Genomic DNA, 17730 nt, shown 5'->3' with positions numbered 1-17730 from the left:
CGCTGGGAAGCTGTTAAGGGATAAGGTTGAAAGGTTTTTTTGGGACACATTTGGAACTGAAATGCTGTTAGGGGACAAGGTTGGCATTGGAAAGGTGTTAGAAGAGAAGGTTGGCACTGGGAAGCTATTAGGGAACAAAGTTGGCATTGGGAAGTTGTTTGGACAAAGTATGTACTGGCAAGTTGTTAGGGGACAAGGTTGGCACCGGGAAGCTGTTTTTGGGACCAAGTTGGTACAAATAAGCTGTTATGGAACAAAGTTGGCGGGGCACACAACGTGGAAGCCCTTTCTGGCGGGGCACACAGCAGGATGTCAGGAACAATTCAGGACCAGGTACAGAGCCACAGCAATAGGCTGTTTACACTGCAATGTAAAGTCCTTGAGTAAAAGGCAGAGCAGGTATATAAAGGCAGGGCTCCACCAGGTAACAAGGCTCAGCTGCTCTTAGCTCTGGGTGCTGCAGAGGGGGAAGGGTGGCCGCTAGTGGCTGCCATGGATATGACACAGATAATTTTATACACATTCCTGGATGACGGGGGGGAATCCTGACAGTACCCTTCCCCAAAGGGCAACCTCCGGGCGTTCTCAGAGGTACCAGGGGTCACGTAGCTGCCCTGTACCAAGGGCACCACTGAGGGCAGATGGGTGTTACCAGAACTGCATTGGTTCAAGGCTGGAGTGGAAGACTTAACAGACATCTGATCACGCAGATATTGTTCATATTGTTTGAGACCTTTTCTGTGCACGATTGTCCCATCAGATGCTAGGATGTAACCAGGAGCCCCTAAGGAGTGTTTTGGGGTCTACTGTTCTTACTCCTGTTAGTGATGGGAGTGGTGGTCCCAACCGCACAAACAGCCGTGGGGTTATCAATCACGGGTGTGCACGTTATATCAGCATCAGAAGACACTGTCCATATCAGACCATTCAGTCGACTCGGATAGGGTCCGACATGGCTACAGACGGTGTAGGATTCCTAGATACTGTGGATTGGTTAACCCCCGGATTACCAGGAAGAGACAGGGTGTGCTCCAAACAATATAAAGTCCATCATTCTACAGTGAGAAAGATTATTCAAAGATATAAAACACAAGACGGTTGCCAATAATCCCAGAAGTGGATGTCCCAGCAAATTCAACTCAAGGTCAGACGGTGCATTCTCAGACTCTACAGGCCTCAGTTAGCATATATAATGTTAAAGGTCATGACAGTACAATTATAAAAAAACAGAACAAGTATGGTTTGTTTGAAAGGGTTGCCGGGAGAAAGAACATGGCAGCAAGCATGACCATAATGCACAGTGCCACATTTGGTGAAAACCAAACGTAACATATCAGCACAAACATCTTATACCAACTGTCAAGTACGGTGGTGGAGAGGTGATGATTTGGGCTTGTTTTACAGCCACAGGACCTGGGATCCTTGCAGTCATTGAATGAACCATGAACTCCTCTGTATACCAAAGTACTCTAGAGTCAAATGTGAGGTCATCTGGCCAACAGCCAAAGCTTTGCCAAAACTAGGTCATACAAATCTACAACAGAATGGCTAAAAAGAAAAGAATCAAATTGTTGCAATGGCCCAGTCAAACTGAAGCAACGTTGTAAAGAAGAGTGGGCCAAAATTCCTCCACAATGATGTGAAAGACTAATAAAGTTATAGAGAAATCGATTACTTCAAGTAATTCCTGCTAAAGGTGGTTCTACAAGCTATTGGATCATAAGGTGTACTTTTTCACACATGGCTTCTCCATTATGGCTTTATTTTTGTTGAATAAGTCATGACATGGTATAATAAGTTGTGTGTTGTTGTTTCATCTGTGGTTTTAAGTACCTAATTATCAGATCTGCTAAGGAACAGATGATTTTTATTATGTCCTGATATGTAAAACCATATAATTTAACACAACTGTATGCTCTGAGCAACTTGGCTTGGGAGGAACGGGGTTTTTAGTTCCCCTGGCAAAGGGGAGGGCGAGATTTACCTGGGGAGACCAATGGCTTTGGCGCCGGTATTTAAAGGTCCGTAAGATCGACTCTATTGGTTGCCAGCAGACGGATGGTCTGGCAACAACCAATGAGGAACATCTGGCGCAGTACTACGGATTCCCGTATTAACCCCTGTTATACTAACTTGGGTTAGAAAACCGTCAGAAAACGAAGAAAGAATGTATACAAATATTCGGCCGAAACACAGGAATGGGTGAATTTTCATAGAATACAATTTTTTTTTCCCCCCAAAGATGAACACGAAGACTTCGCTGGCACCCAAATCTAGTGATTAATTGTAGCGATTGCTATATACAAGAGACAAAATTGCACTGCAAGTGATGTATGTGGGTGGCAATTTTAGGGTTGATGTAGACCTGCAGTAGACATTTTGCAATATAAATATCCCCAATAACAACCATCATACCTCGTACATCTTCAACAACAACATTATCTTCTTTTTCAGCAATCTGAGAAATCATCCCAAATAGTAGTGAATCAATGTCCTCTGATGTCTGCATATTTGATTTCTATATTCAAAAAAGTTAAAGAACACAGACGGAATCATAAGAAAGCAAGTTATGCAGCAAATAAATTAATAGCTGTGACACTCATATTGAGATTTTAAGCATACAGTACAGGATACAGGATCGAATATTAGGAGGCTTTTACATAATGAGAACTAGGATAAGTAGCTATATGCATATGTATTTGGTTTTGGTGTTATTAAGTTCTTCACCATCCCAGTATAAACTTGATTAAGGCTTACATTGTGTTGTTATAAAATAGTATCAGAAATATCAATTCATTAATCACATTATAGCAGAAAACATTTTATTGTTGTGTCGTATCAATAGATACATTTAAGAAATACACCTGTCTCACTTTGGAAAACAAGTTTTCACAATTTCACAAGTACAGCACCAATGTGGTTAATCATCCATTGAACAGATTTAAAGAAGTTCTGCGGATCATCTCACATATCTTCTGTCTTAGAAAAAGTATACAAACATCTGTTTAGTACCATTTATGGCAATCAAGCGGAGGTCTCTCTGTAAAATTATATACACATTAGTCAAAGACTTAAAAGTTTCAACTTCTTATTCGCAGAATCATGTGAACTTTTTCTCTCGAGTTGATTTACAGTTTAAGCCTATATTTCTGTTCACGGAAGGAAAACTGTGCTGAAAAAAAATCTCAGTTACAATCTTTTTTTATATACAGTCAGTTTGGTTTCCTAAGAGGCCCTTCTGTTTAGATGTAGCGGTAATTTATTGTCTCATAAATTCTACGTTTTAAAGGATGTTACCTTGGTTATAAAATCCAAATAGATAAAGATGAACTTTCTCTTTTTGGTCTACAGTAAGCACATTTGTAGGAACTGAATGAAAAAAGGCTGTTCTGCTTAGACCTTGACATAACTCCTTTACCAGTCAGTAGGTATCAGGAATCAAACCAGCACTTCTGGTTAGCCACCAGTTAGTACCAGAATGAGTTTATGCACAGTTTTACATGGTTTTCGCACATGAGGTTCCTTATGAGCAAGTTTATGAGCAGGGCACATTCAATAAGCTAAATGCCGATTTGCCCATGAATGGCACAGTATAAAATATATAAGTTATAGGTTGTATTAATGAAATCAGAGCAGCCTATCTTAACAAATCAATTTGGAAAGTTACTTGACTATTTGAGTACCATTTGAACATAATTAGAGGGAAAATAAAAAAGGAGCAACAAATTTGAATACTGTTACATATTGTTAATATAAATGTTCTGTTACATACAAATAGGCAATTGCATTATAAGCGGTTAGAGTATACATTACAAAATATCTTGCATAATTTATCGTGGATTAAAAGATCCCATGTTTCTTGAAAGCAATGTCAACATTATTAAAATCACTTAAACTTTTTAGCTCATTACAATAGCTAACTTGACTTTATATATATATATATATATATATATATATATATATATATATATATATATATATATATATATATATATATATATATATATATATATAATAGATTTAATGTGGATCATGGGTGGATTTGACTGAATAATAACACATATAATCTTGTGAGTATAGTTTATACTGAATATTAAACCAAAAGATAAATGACTAGCCATCCAGAATCTCTGTGTGTTTCACAACACTTATTCCTTTGAAGAGAGCCCTTCCATATTGTACTAAATATGAATTATGCACTGAAAAGAGGAAAATGCCTTAACGTTGTTCTTTTTAATGCACATGGACCAAACAAAACAAATCAGTCATCACCGTTAATATCGGTGGAGACAAAATCTACTTTCTCACCTTTCTCTTCCAGTAGTTGTTACAAAAACGGTAAGCTGGCCATTTGGCCCCATCTGAGCTGATCACTTCATGATAATGACATGTTTTATTTCTGTGAAATAAAACATAGTTTGTAACCATCAACATTCATTATGTATAATCAATCATTAGGTCTCATTATATTTAAAGTTTGGATACCCAGCAGACATATCAATATACCCATGAAAGTAGTATCTAAGTTATTGTATTACTTTGTTATCTAATATATATAATAGCCTTGTCACAGTGGGAATCTTCTTTCAAGAGAATGTTCAATCATAATGCCGTTGCTGCAGAGGACAGTGTTTTGCTCAGCATGACCAACAATTCCTATAATGGGATGGCTATCTGCAGAGACAAGTTAGATGGAAATGTTGTGTAGAAACCTGATCTGAAAATATATTTGTGTACATGAAATAATGTAGAGTAGGTAAGCACCATCCTAGGGGCACTTCCTGTTGGCACATTTAGCATATCTTACAATAAACAAATAACTCAGCTAACTTTATTTTACAGCTCTTCAGCCTGGAAAGATTAGCACGGCCCTATGTTAAAAATAGGGAGTTGAATTTATTTCTTGGTGTGACTGACAGCTGATCCCTTTATAGCATGCACATGTCTTCAATAAGAAGAGGGCTACTGGATGCTGACAGTGAGACAGAGCAGTGCTACTATTGCTGATACTGAAGGAGAGAGTCAGAAATACAGGCATTAAATATTACTGTACTCCCACTCATGATTAATGGTATGTGTCTGGGCTGCCTACTACTTACATGTGATTGTCTGCTGGATGGTGTGTTGTGGAGGTGAGTGTCTACTGGACAGTATGTTATGGGGTGAGTCTGCTAGGTTGTGTGTCGTAGGGGAGGTGTCTGCTAGATAGTGTGTTGTTGTGGTAAGTAGCTGCTGGATAGTGTGTTGTAATGGATGTGTGTTCTGGTGGCAGGCCAGGACTGACCATCTGGCACACTGGATAAATACCTACTGGGCTGCTAGCTGACAAAGCCACGTACTTACACAATCGGTCACCCCAGTGGCAAAACAAGTGCTGCAGTGTGCGGTGCACATTATGTCATCGCCCACACATACATCATCACAAGTAAACATTAACATAGATCTTAGTTACAACTCTCCCATAGTAGTAAAAATACATTTTCCTGTGGATTTGTGCAGCCTACCATGCTAATACACAAGGCTATATTCACCCAAACTAAATACCTTCTAGCACTACCATGCTAATACACAAGGCTATATTCACCCGAGCTAAATACCTTTAAACATTTTTAAAACAGTGTTTTCCGTCCCACATTTGGAACAAACTTGCGTTATAGTTTCCCAACACAAAGTCAAACATAATATTGTATTTCCACATTAATACATTCATCTCAATGTGTTTCATAATTAGCAAACCTTGTATAAATTCCTGATGGTATTAGGGTCGCCATGAACTGAACAGCAACCTGGAACTCATTGGAAAGACTTGGGTCAACATGCTGATTATATCCTAATAAGAAGAACACATTAGGTAAAGTGTGTTTAATATTTATTCATTTCATAAGATCTGTTTTCATTTTCCCCAAATGTAAATTCTATAAACTTTAGAAATGATTCGATTAATTGTCAAATGTATGAGTTTATTTGTCTTTAAAGTACAGTATTTTCTTATATACGGTTATCGTATGGTTATATAGTTTTAGATAGCTGTGTTAGTCCAGTCATGCAGATGTAAAATAAATTAGTATTGCAGTAGGAAATAATATATATCCATAAATGTTGTGTATATGATATAGTGCAGTAAATGTGAAACATTGGAGAAATTGGTCAGAAACTGATCTAAGGATGAATGTACTTTGACACTCCATTACCAGGCAAAATTAACATAATAACTGCAATACCTGCAGTTGGCCACTACTTCACCCAGAGTGAAAACTCAATTGAAAACCTTGAAGTAAGTACTAAAGGGGAACTTCAACAACAAATAAGACAGAAAAACATTTGAAATAAAGATGATGAAGCATTTCAGCAACAAAGACGCTGAATTAAACATAGTGTGATGTAAACCCCAGGGAGATAATTTGTTTTGCATTTGGCGCAGGTGCTATACAAGTCATGCATATGAGTCCCTGGGGTGGAGCAATTGGAGAGAAGGGTGGGCCAATGTTCATTCCCCCTTCCAGTGGAAATCCATACAGGCTTTTACAAGGGTCTTGAGGTCTGCAGGATCTGGTCCAGGATTCCCATGGGGCCTGCATCAGGCACAGGTGCTGGTCATTAAAACACCCTGGAGCCTGATGATCAGGGAGACTGTGGTAGGAAGAAGAAGTTACCTTGTGTTCCCAGGGCAAGGATAGACTATCCCTGAGCCAAGTGAGGAAATACCTGCCTTGACCTTTGTGTGTTGTCTGTGGGCAGTTTTCCAGAGCCTAGCTTAGCTGGGTCTGGCTGGGAGGTCTAGTTAGTGGATGTTTAGGGTGGCCAATCTGGGCCAGCATGGTGTAGTTAGACAGGGCTCCAATTAGGAGCTAGGGTTGTTTCTTTTATGATTTTGTTTTAGGGTGTTTTATTTGAGCAGTTGACAATGAACCACTGTTTGCAACAAGTCAGTGTTCATGAGCCTTATTGCCCTAGAGCACTTTACTTAAGACCCTTTGGGTGTTGGTGTGGCAGAGCCTATCCTGGTGTGTGTATGTTTGGGTGTCTGTGTGGCAGAGCCTGTCCTCGTGTGTGTGTTTTGGGTGTCTGTGTGGCAGAGACTGACCCGGTGTGTGTATTTGGGTGTCTGTGTGGCAGAGCCTGACCTGGTGTGTGTGTCGGTGTGGCAGAGCCTGTCCTGGTGTGTGTTTGGGTGTTGGTGTGGTAGAGCCTGTCCTGGTGTGTGTATTTGGTCATCTGTTTCCTGGCACTTTACTAACTGTAGGCATATTGAACTGTTTAATTTTTACTTATCCAGAGATAAAACACCCTCCTGAATTTTTAGTCACTTCAGAGGGCAAAACTTTCTAAGCCCAGAAATCAGAGAGAGGAAAAGTAAAGGTATTGTGTTATTTACTCTATTTCAATATCCATATTTTATTAAAAATGATTAGTCGCACTAAATTGTGGCTTCAGGTGCCCCCTATATGATGACTTTATTTTTAGTGTACTAATGTACCCTCAAGCACTGATGTCATCTTTATCCAGTACACATGGATGCCGAGGAGTTAAGATTACGTCTATTTTATTTATTTCCATAAAAGCCCACCAAAATCCTCAGCACCATGCCCATGATGCTCTTAATCCAGCCCTGATTTGTTGGAACTTGTTGGACATCCTAACAACCCTGTTGCGGCTGCAATAGCCTCCACCCTTCTGGAAAGGTTTTCCACAAACTTATGGAGAGTGTCAGTACAAATCTATTTCAGTGTTCTTACAGTTTTGTAGACCTGTATCCTTAAGCTTGCCATAATGCATTAAAATTAATAGTTTTTTCCACTACGCTACAAGTTCCCAGGTTTCAACTTACCAACTTCGATATGCATTATGAAAGGAGAACCTCTGTGAGATTCTAAGGGTCAAGCAGGCCTTGTATTGCACAATTAAATTGGTAAGATGACTTAAAATAAATCTTCTATGCTAGGTAATATTTAACAGTTTTCAATTTTGTCGTCTTACTGCACTTTGGGGTTTAGTAATATCTTTAAGCTCTTCATATTTAAGGAATAATAGATTAGGGTGTAAAATTATCAATTTCAATAAATATTGCTTAAAGCCTAAATAAGACTGAACCACTTACCAAGGTAGGCTGAAACAGGTTTATGGAGGAACATAGGGAGCCATTCATACATTATAATATTCTGAGAAAACAAGGGAGAAAGATATTTTTATTGTATATTCCACTACAACCATCTGAAAAATGCACACATCACAAAAGTTGGTGTCACTAAAATAAATTTTAAAAAGTTAATTAAATAATGTCTAATACTTGGCAACAAAAGTGAGTACACCCCTAAGTGGAAATGTCCAAATTGGGCCCAATTGTCTTTGTACTCCCTCACCTGGTTGCAGCCACACACGCTTGACATCATCCGAACCAAATAAGTTTATCTTGGTCTCATCGGACCACAGGACATGGTTCCAGTAATCCATGTCCTTAGTCTGCTTGTCTTCAGCAAACTGTTTGCGGGCTTTCTTGTGCATCATCTTTAGAAGAGACTTCTTTCTTGGACGACAGCCATGCAGACCAATTTGATGCAGTGTGCGGCGAATAGTCTGAGCACTGACAGGCTGACCCCCCACCCCTTCAACCTCTGATGCAATGCTGACAGCACTCATACATCTATTTCCCAAAGACAACCTCTGGATATGACGCTGAGCAAGTGCACTCAACTTCTTTGGTCGATCATGGTGAGGCCTGTTGTGAGTGGAACTTGTCCTGTGAAACCACAGTATGGTCTTGCCCACCGTGCTGCAGCTCAGTCATAGGGTCTTGGCAATCTTCTTATAGCCTAGGCCATGTAGAGCAACAATTCCTTTTTTCAGATCCTCAGAGTTCTTTGCCATGAGGTGCCATGTTGAACTTCCAGTGACCAGTATGAGAGAGTAATAACACCAGATTTAACACACCTGCTCCCCATTCACACCTCAGACCTTGTAACACTAACGAGTCACATGACATCGGGGAGGGGAAATGGCTACTCACTTTTGTTGCCAAGGTTTAGACATTATGGCTGTGTGTTGAGTTATTTTGAGGGGACAGCAAATCTACACTGTTATACAGGCTGTACACTCATTACTTTACATTGTAGCACAGTGTCATTTCTTCAGTGTTGACACGTGAAAAGATATAATAAAATATTTACAAAAATCTGAGGGGTGTACTCACTTTTGTGAGATACTGTAAATAATATACTAAGCAAGGAAACATGTGGAGGTCAAGCTAATCTTCCCCACTGTACAACTACTCACTGAAACAGTCTTAAGGGACAGTCCATCCATTATATGTACTTTAAGGCATACGATATCTGCATGGTGCATTTAAGTTGTCTCGTGGTTCCATTTTGCAAATGCTTGGGGAATTCTGAAGAATCCCTATATGCATTTGAGAACATGTGCCTTCATGCATGTGATACACCTCTAGTTAGCTCCAGCATTGGCTTAAATAGATTATCTTGTTTCACATACTTTTGGTTAAAACAGACTGGTAGTTGAAGCTGCAAATTTAAAGTTGAGAGATGTTTTTGAACAGATGTTTATTTTTATATATGTATTGGGTTTCAGTCCAAAAACAGCATTTTAAAAAATATATTTATAATTAAGAAACATTTCTACTTTTTAATATGTATTACCAAACTCATCCTAAACTTCCTTTACACAAAATTCAAATAGTGCATATTATAAGGAAAATTCACAAACTAAAACTGTTTCATATACATTGTATTTGCAGTAACCGCACTGTTGTGTTATAACAATTATTTTTCCAGTCTAATAAACTTAGGTGTGTCTTATTAAATTACTTTTTCTTGTATGAGGTAGGCTTTAAAGAATGCAGATAAACTTTTCCACATGCCTACCAAGTATTACTAGGAACTATCTTGCAAATCATTCCTAAAATATGCTCATCATCTTGTGTCACAGATTGTACTGTGCTTTATAATCCTGCTGCTGATCTTTTAACCCTTTCGTGACAATGATTGATTTTATACCATTTCTGACAATGGCTGTTTTAAGATTTCTGCAGTGCTTTTATTTAGCTGTAAAGTTTCTCGTTTCTGGTTTACAGAACCCACACAAGTTATATATTGTATTTTTCGGGACAAGCAGGGCTTTCTTTAGATGCCATTATTTTGATTCTACTATTAGTCCTCAGTTTAGAAATACCCAATGGTTTTATGGGGAGGTTTTGTTGCTTTTCAGCTTAGTTATTGGGCAATAAGTACAAGTAGCATTTTGCTATTTCAAAACCATTTTTTCCCAGATCTGGTTATTCTGCCCGCATGTGCTCCTTGGGACATCTTTGAAGCTGACCAATGCAATCTACCCCATGAAATCATATATTTTTGAAAACTAAACATCCCAGCGAATTTCAAATACTAGTATTTTAACTCTTTCCATGCACTAATTCTACAACCACTCTTTGTCAAATTGTGTGGTAGTCATTTTTTGCATTTTTTTTCACACACAATTTACTTCAGGTATCAATTAACAGCTTCTGGTATACGTCACTGCCAAACAACACGTCAGTATGTGTTGAACAACATCTCCTGATTACAGTGATAACACCCATGCAAAGGTATGTGAGTTATTTTTGGGAGGGGCTGTAACAGGCTACATTTGGGGAATGCACAATACAGTTTTTAAACTTGGAATTTTGACATGTTGAAAATTCTACCATGTGTCCTATTTGGGACAGCCAATTCAATTTACTCCTTAAAACCATATATGTTTGAAAACTAGACATGCCAGGGTATTTCATATACTGGTATTTTAACCCTATCTAGGCACTAATTCTACTACCGGCCGTAGTCAAAGTTTGTGGTGGTATTTTTTGTGTTTTTCTCCAGCACACTGACAACACCCCAATATGTGTTCAACAACATCTCCTGATTACAGTGCATGGGCTGTCAGGTTACTTGGAAGGTAAAAAGCCACCTTTGCAAGTTGTGCATTTTTTGGAATTTGGACATCTGGTTAGTCTGTGCCCATGTCCTAGTTTTGGGAGATCTTTGAACCCAGCTAATAAAATCATTTCTAAAATTAGACACCCCATGGGCATATACCATGCCAGTATTTTAACTGTTTGCATGCGAGAATTTTTTGGCTTGCTCAAAAAATAGACTTATATATATATATATATATATATATATATATATATATATATATATACTTTTCTTTTTTTTTATTTTGTTAGAACTGGAAGGTTCCCCTGATTGTGACGGTGGTAGGGAATTGTTTGTACATGATACCATTTTTTTTTTCTTTTTCTCCGGAGTGGTCACAGTGCGACCTAGTGCATCCGTGTTGCTTAATCCCTCCCACTATTGAGGCATTTCAGCAACATTGTTTAAATTTAGGAGGTGATCGCCTCTGAAGCTCATTTAAATCAGGCATCCGATGGAATATAATATATGGCGGATGTCTGGGGAGGAGCCACATGGGGGCCCTGCTGCTGATCTTGGTGTTGCTGAATGCCTCGACCACTCTGAGCAACTTGGCCTGGGAGGAACAGGAATTTTAATCCCCCTGGCAAAGGGCAGGGCAAGGTACACCCGGCATGGCTTCGGTGTCAGGAGTTAAAGGTCCATAGGAACAACTCTATTGGTCACCGCAGCTGCCCTTCATTGGTTGATGCCAGAGGAACCCCCTGCCCGCGACCAATAGAGTCGTTCTTAAGGACCTTTAAAATCCTGGTGCCAAAGCTGCTGCTAACTGTTACAGCGTTAACCCCATATTAAAGCCTGCTAGAAAACCAGCAGAAAACAAAGAGAAAAATGAACACGAAGAATGTACACAAATATTAATATTAATGTTACCAGAAAAAATGCTGATACTTGGACCCAGTCTCATTAGAAGGCTTCTTCACTTTCATAATCTCATAGATGTCATCTTTGTTATAACATACATTTATGATTTTGTTTTCGCTATGGGATACAGATATTAACCTAAATTTAGAATAGTATGGTAGTCTAAGAATTTATAGTTGTATATAACTAAAAAATGTTAATCTCTAACTATTTGTGCTATATCATTTTGGTCTCTATGGATATATATTTCCCTGTCCATATGTGTCTAGATCGTAAATGCTACATGCATTTACTCAGCCAAGCAATTAACTGTCTTTACAAGGGTACTAGTACAATTATAGTTACTATGTTATTACCTGGTATATAGCGATTACCCATTTCCTAGCATGATGAAATATGTCTTCATCTGACCATACGGGGTGCTTCTCAGCAAACTGTTCTGCCATGTGATTGTGATATCTGAACCAGACAATGCTCTCTGCTTGTAGAAATGGATTCTCATTTCCTCTAATATTACCAAATGCTAGAAAAATAAAATGTGTTGACAAAGTTGACAATGATTAAATGTAATATGTATAAATACAATAGATGTAGATATACCCACCTGGCTAGGGCACAGACAGGGCCGGCCCAAGACAAAATGCCGCCTGGGGCGAAGTTTAAAATGCCACCCCCCCCATTATCTACCCTTCCCCCCCACCCCCGTACTTACCTTTCAGCAGTCCTGCGGTGAGTCTCCCTGCTTGCTCTCTGTGCCGGCTTGTAATGCTGAGCGCCGGAAATGACATCATCTTCCGGCGCTCAACATTACAAGCCGGCACCGAGACCGAGCTAGAGGGCTCGCAGAGGAGACAGAGAGAGGGGCGCCAAGTGGGTACTGACAAGTTGGTAAGATAAAACCACTCGGCGCTCTCTCTCTCTCTCTTCTAAGGCTTAAAAAAAAAAAAGGGCTTGGGGCGGTAAAGTGCCGCCCCTTCAAAAGTGCCGCCTGGAGCGGTTGCCCCACTCGGCTCCATTGTCGGGCTGGCCCTGGGCACAGAGTTTCACAAACAACTTTTTATGTAACATTGTGACCTGCCCTTTATGCAACCATACTTCATGGCTTTCAATCACTATTCAGCTTTCCTGGGTAGTTATCCCACTCTGTTCTGTATTTGCAGGCATTGAGGAGCTCAGGCTGGTTTTGGAAATCATCTGATCTCCACTGACTGATCCAGGGAGCTTAAAAATCAATAAAGGTCTGTGCTTTTGCAACAGAGACTTCCTTTGTAGCTCCCACTTTGCTATTCGTGCAAAGCATTTGGAAGGCTACACCTCCCACCCAACCCACTTTTGGGGCTTGTACCTCATCTTCAAACACAGGTGTCCGAATTCGGACAACTGAAATTCTGATGGGCATGTGCAACTGAAAAAGAAATTTAGAACATGAATGTATTTTATGCACACAGCAATCATATCAGGAAATAATGACAACCATATTTTCCTTAACTGGACTAAAATTAGGTAAATACAACCTCAGATGAACAACAACCCATATTACATATTACAACATGTCATGATTTATTAAAAAAATAAAGAAGCCAAGTGTAAAAAACTAAGAACACCCTTACCGCTTCTATAGGAATTAAGATGCTAAGTGGCAGACAGGTGATGCTAATCAAATGCCCTTGATTAAATGATCATCAGCAAGTGTGACCACCTCCATAAGAGCCGAAATTTTAGCAATTAGCTTGTTTAGAGCATTAAATTGTGTTGTTACACAATCCCAAAAAGGAAAGACATCAACAATGATCTTAGAGAAGCAATTGTTGCCGCCCATAACCATAAGGGTTATAAGGCCATTCCCAGGAGTGGACGTTTCAGCAAATTCACCCAAAGGTCAGACGGTGCAATGCTCGGAGAAATTGCAAAAAACTCAAGTTACATCTCAGACTCCACAGGCCTCAGTTACCATGTTAAAGCTCATGACAACATTAGAAAAATACTAAACAAGTATGGATTGTTTGGAAGAGTTGCCAGGAGAAAGCCTTTTCTTTCTAAAAAAAAGAAGATGGCAGCACAGCTTAGGTTTGCAAAGTTGCCACTGAACAAACCACAACCCTCCTGAAACAATGTCATTTGAAAAGACAAGACCAAAGTGGAGATGTTTAGCCATAACACACAAACCCACGTTTAGTGAAAACCAAACACAGAATATCAGCACAAACACCTAATAACAACTGTCAAGCATGGTGGTGGAGGGGTGATGATGATGTTTTGCAGCCACAGGACCTGAGAACCTTGCAGCTATTGAGTCAACCACAAACTCCTCTAGAATACTGTGATATACAGAGTCAAATGTGAGGTAATCTGTCCAACAGCTAAAGTTTGTCCGAAATTGGGTTATGCAACAGGACCATGATTCCAAGCACACCAGCAAATCTACAACAGAATGGCTGAAAAAGAATCATGGTGCTGCAATGGCCAATCAAAGTCCAAGCCTCAACCCAATTGAAATGTTGTGGCTGGTCCTTAAGAGATCTGTGCATTAATAAATGCCCGCAAACCTCAATGAACTGAAGCAAGGTTGCAAAACAGAGTGTGTCACAATTCCTCCACAACAATGTGAGAGATTGATACAGTCATACAGAAAATGATTACTTCAAGTTATTGCTCCTAAAGGCGGTTCTACAAGCTATTGAATCATAAGTGCACTTTATTGTTTACACATTGCTTCTCCATTTTGGCTTTATTTTTGCTGAATAAATCATGACACAGTGTAATATGTCACGTGTTGTTGTTAATTTGAGGTTGTATTTACCTAATTTTAGCCCTGCTAAGGAACAGATGGTTGTTATTATGTTCTGATATTTAAAACCATAGAATTCAAGGAGGGTGTACCCTCTTTTTCACATGACATTTCTGAGTATGTGTGTGTATATCATTCTAGATATCTTAACTTGATGTTTAGATCTAAAATAACTGATATCCTACTCAGCAACAGAGATAAATGAAAACTTAATAAATATTGTACTTTAAGTTATTTCAGTTACAGAGCTCACCATAAATGCCCAATGTTCCTCTTTCACCTGTTGAAGGATCTGGTGTTCTCCACATACGAATACTGCCATCTGACTCTTTTGGAAACAAGGGATTTGAACCAGATGCCAGTTTTCCTCCAGAAAAACTTCTCAGGGCATCACTCCATGAATGAAAGGTGCCATAAATAGAGCTCCCATCAATCCATGAAGTGGCAGTGTTTATCTAGAAGAAAGTTATTCTTACATGGTTGTCATAATGTTAAGATATCATGCCACATAATTAATGGCACAACCAAACAGAACTAAATGCTTATACTTACAACTTGTCAGATGCTTTACATTGTGGATCAACCCAAAACATTATACTTGTATTTAACCCATTTACTGCTGCCCATGTGTTACCTAGACGTTTTGAGGTTAGTATAGCTTTTTGCATGATAAAGCGAGGTTGATATTCTTGAACGCTTGTCTTTAGAATAGAATGGTATTATTGTATATTGCAGTACTCATGCGTTCACCGTTCCTCTCATGACCTTTGTCCCTCTTCTACTGTTGTTACTTCTTCCCACTCCCGCATCCAGGATTTCACCTATACTATACCGCATCTCAGATTTTCTCCACCATAAGGAAATTTCAAAAGCTCTCTGTAAACCCACCTCTTTTGAGAAACTTACAACCTTTCCTCATAAGAATCTCAGCCATCTGAACAACCAACAGCCTCAACATCCTGACTCGACCGCCTCATCGTCATCTAAGCAGTCCTACTGTTTCACTTTCCCCTCAAGCAACTAGATTTTAAGATCGCAAGAACAGGGCCCTCTTCTTCTTTTGTACTAGTTTTATTGTTTGTTATTTGAAATGTTTTCTACCGATTCAGATTTTAAAGCACTATTGTATATGCTGGTGCTATATAAATGTCATGTAATGTAACTCCTTTTTCTTTTGTGAATCACCATTCTTTACTAATCTAGACCACCTTACATTAGCACAAGCACTTGAGGTTACATGGAATCTCTTCCTTACTTTTATATCTACATTTTGGTATGTCCTACTAAAACTACCATGTTGGCCCAGGCTTTAATAATTAGGGGTGTTACTTTACTGCTTAGACTTTCCAGAATGTTTGGGGAAGGTACTTAATGAAACTTTGTTAGAAAGACTGCAGTTGCAATGGAATGGAGAACTTCAAAAAGGGTCTGGATATTTTTTTTTAGAGAAACAGAACATACGGGGCAATACATTATACACAAATATTTTAGAGCTTCTTGATCCAAGGAGAAATCTGATTGCATTTTGGAGTCACAAAGGAATTGTTTCCCCTAAGTTGCAAAATAAAAAAACACAAAGGGTTGTTTTCTAGGATAGGTAGAAGGGTTGAACTTTCTGGTCTTTTTAACCTAAATGAAATTACTGTTACTATATTGTTACATTTGCTTTCATTATCAATTATTTGGAATTTGATTATTATTTGGGCATCAAGGCACTTTAGATGTGCATAAAACTGACAAGGATTAAAAGGGTTTTAATTATGGAAAATGTCAGACAATTACTGTGGGTTTTGAGTAAGTTGATAATGTAACTATTGCTCAACCATAGAAGCCACTAATATACACCCTACCTGACGCCTTGGATTATTTGGACTGTTCCCACTGTGTTTACACCATTGGCTGCGTTGAAACGGAAGCACTACTTTACCGGTTCTATCTGGATCAAAAATCTCATCGCCAACAGGTACTTCAATATTTAAATACTCTGAAGGACATCCAGCGTTTTCAGTGCCAATGATATCAGAGAATATATGGTATCCTATAAAAGGGAATAATTAAAGATTGGTTTAATGTTTTTAATATTTACGTTTTTACAGTTCACAGAATATAACACAACGTCAATGTGCCGTATCCCCCAGGATATATCCAGATCATTGGTTATAGCATGCCTCACATACAACAATATGGTTGTAAGGCATATACCTCAAAGCCACAGCCCAGCCACCTCCTCTTACATCCCCCTTTAGTCACCACCTTCACTATAGAGCAGAGTTCTCAAAGCACTATATAAACTCCCAGTTCCCTGCATATGGATCTCAGTAATTCTGAAGAAAACAATGTGCTGCATTGTGCACCTAGCTCTGGGCTCCACTTTGTCTGTTGCCTGCCATATTGACCCTGGACTTTCTTTGGATCAACCATTTGTTTGCTGCCTGCCATAATGACCCTGAATTAACCCTTGGTTTGATGTCAGATCATAGTCTGTCTGCATCTGTAATCCTTTTCATACCACACCACTAGATGTGCCTAACAATGGCAGGCAGTTGTCCCCAGAAACGGTCCAACATTGATGATACAAGGCAGGTACCCAGCTATAAAGGAAAGGCTCCATGCAAGGAAAGAGTGTGATTGACAGAGTGGGGTATGATGAAGCGAGTATGTTTTAGTGTAAGTATGTGAGAGGGAGTGTGTATGCATAAGTGCATGTGTTACAGTAATTGATTCTGTGTAAGTGTGTTTGTTAAAGTGAGTGTGTTAGTTACTGGAAAGGCATGGAGTTGGTAGGCCACTAAGCTGATCCTGCTACCTGGGCTAGAAGGTGACAGCCCTCCCCTGGGTCCATGCATCTTACCCAACACAGCTATGTCCATTTAATGCATGGTGCTGTTCCTACAAAATGGCAAAGCCTCAAAAATGGGAGTTAAAATTATGGAGTAGTTTGAAAACAAGTAATTAATGTTTTGTTTTGCAGATTCTGACTATGCTTTTAATTATAAACAGAAATAGGTATAAGATCAAAACAGAAGCCCAGTGGTCTACTTCTTATTAGTTATGGTCCTTTGCAAATGCTTAATGACTCTTTATTAGGAATTGATAATAATCGAAATCTATTGGTTT

At 39.1% G+C, this 17730-nt stretch overlaps 1 protein-coding gene across 1 annotated transcript in view; it reads right to left on the bottom strand.

Annotated features, from left to right (window-relative positions):
• LOC128490101 (dual oxidase 1-like) overlaps positions 1 to 17730 on the bottom strand; it is a 54006-nt gene that overhangs the window by 32463 nt on the left and 3813 nt on the right. The window contains exons 5-11 of the mRNA XM_053461835.1: positions 16464 to 16651; positions 14867 to 15068; positions 12182 to 12348; positions 8099 to 8159; positions 5737 to 5830; positions 4309 to 4399; positions 2416 to 2518 (exon numbers count right to left, since the gene is read on the bottom strand). Of these exons, the coding sequence (XP_053317810.1) occupies positions 2416 to 2518; positions 4309 to 4399; positions 5737 to 5830; positions 8099 to 8159; positions 12182 to 12348; positions 14867 to 15068; positions 16464 to 16651 (906 nt within the window). The remainder of the gene's footprint in view (positions 1 to 2415; positions 2519 to 4308; positions 4400 to 5736; positions 5831 to 8098; positions 8160 to 12181; positions 12349 to 14866; positions 15069 to 16463; positions 16652 to 17730) is intronic.

The sequence above is a fragment of the Spea bombifrons genome, chromosome 4, assembly GCF_027358695.1.
Source record: "Spea bombifrons isolate aSpeBom1 chromosome 4, aSpeBom1.2.pri, whole genome shotgun sequence".
In the NCBI taxonomy this organism is placed as follows: domain Eukaryota; kingdom Metazoa; phylum Chordata; class Amphibia; order Anura; family Pelobatidae; genus Spea; species Spea bombifrons.
Note: the sequence above shows the minus strand (reverse complement) of the source record. Positions and strands in the feature narration are given on the sequence as shown.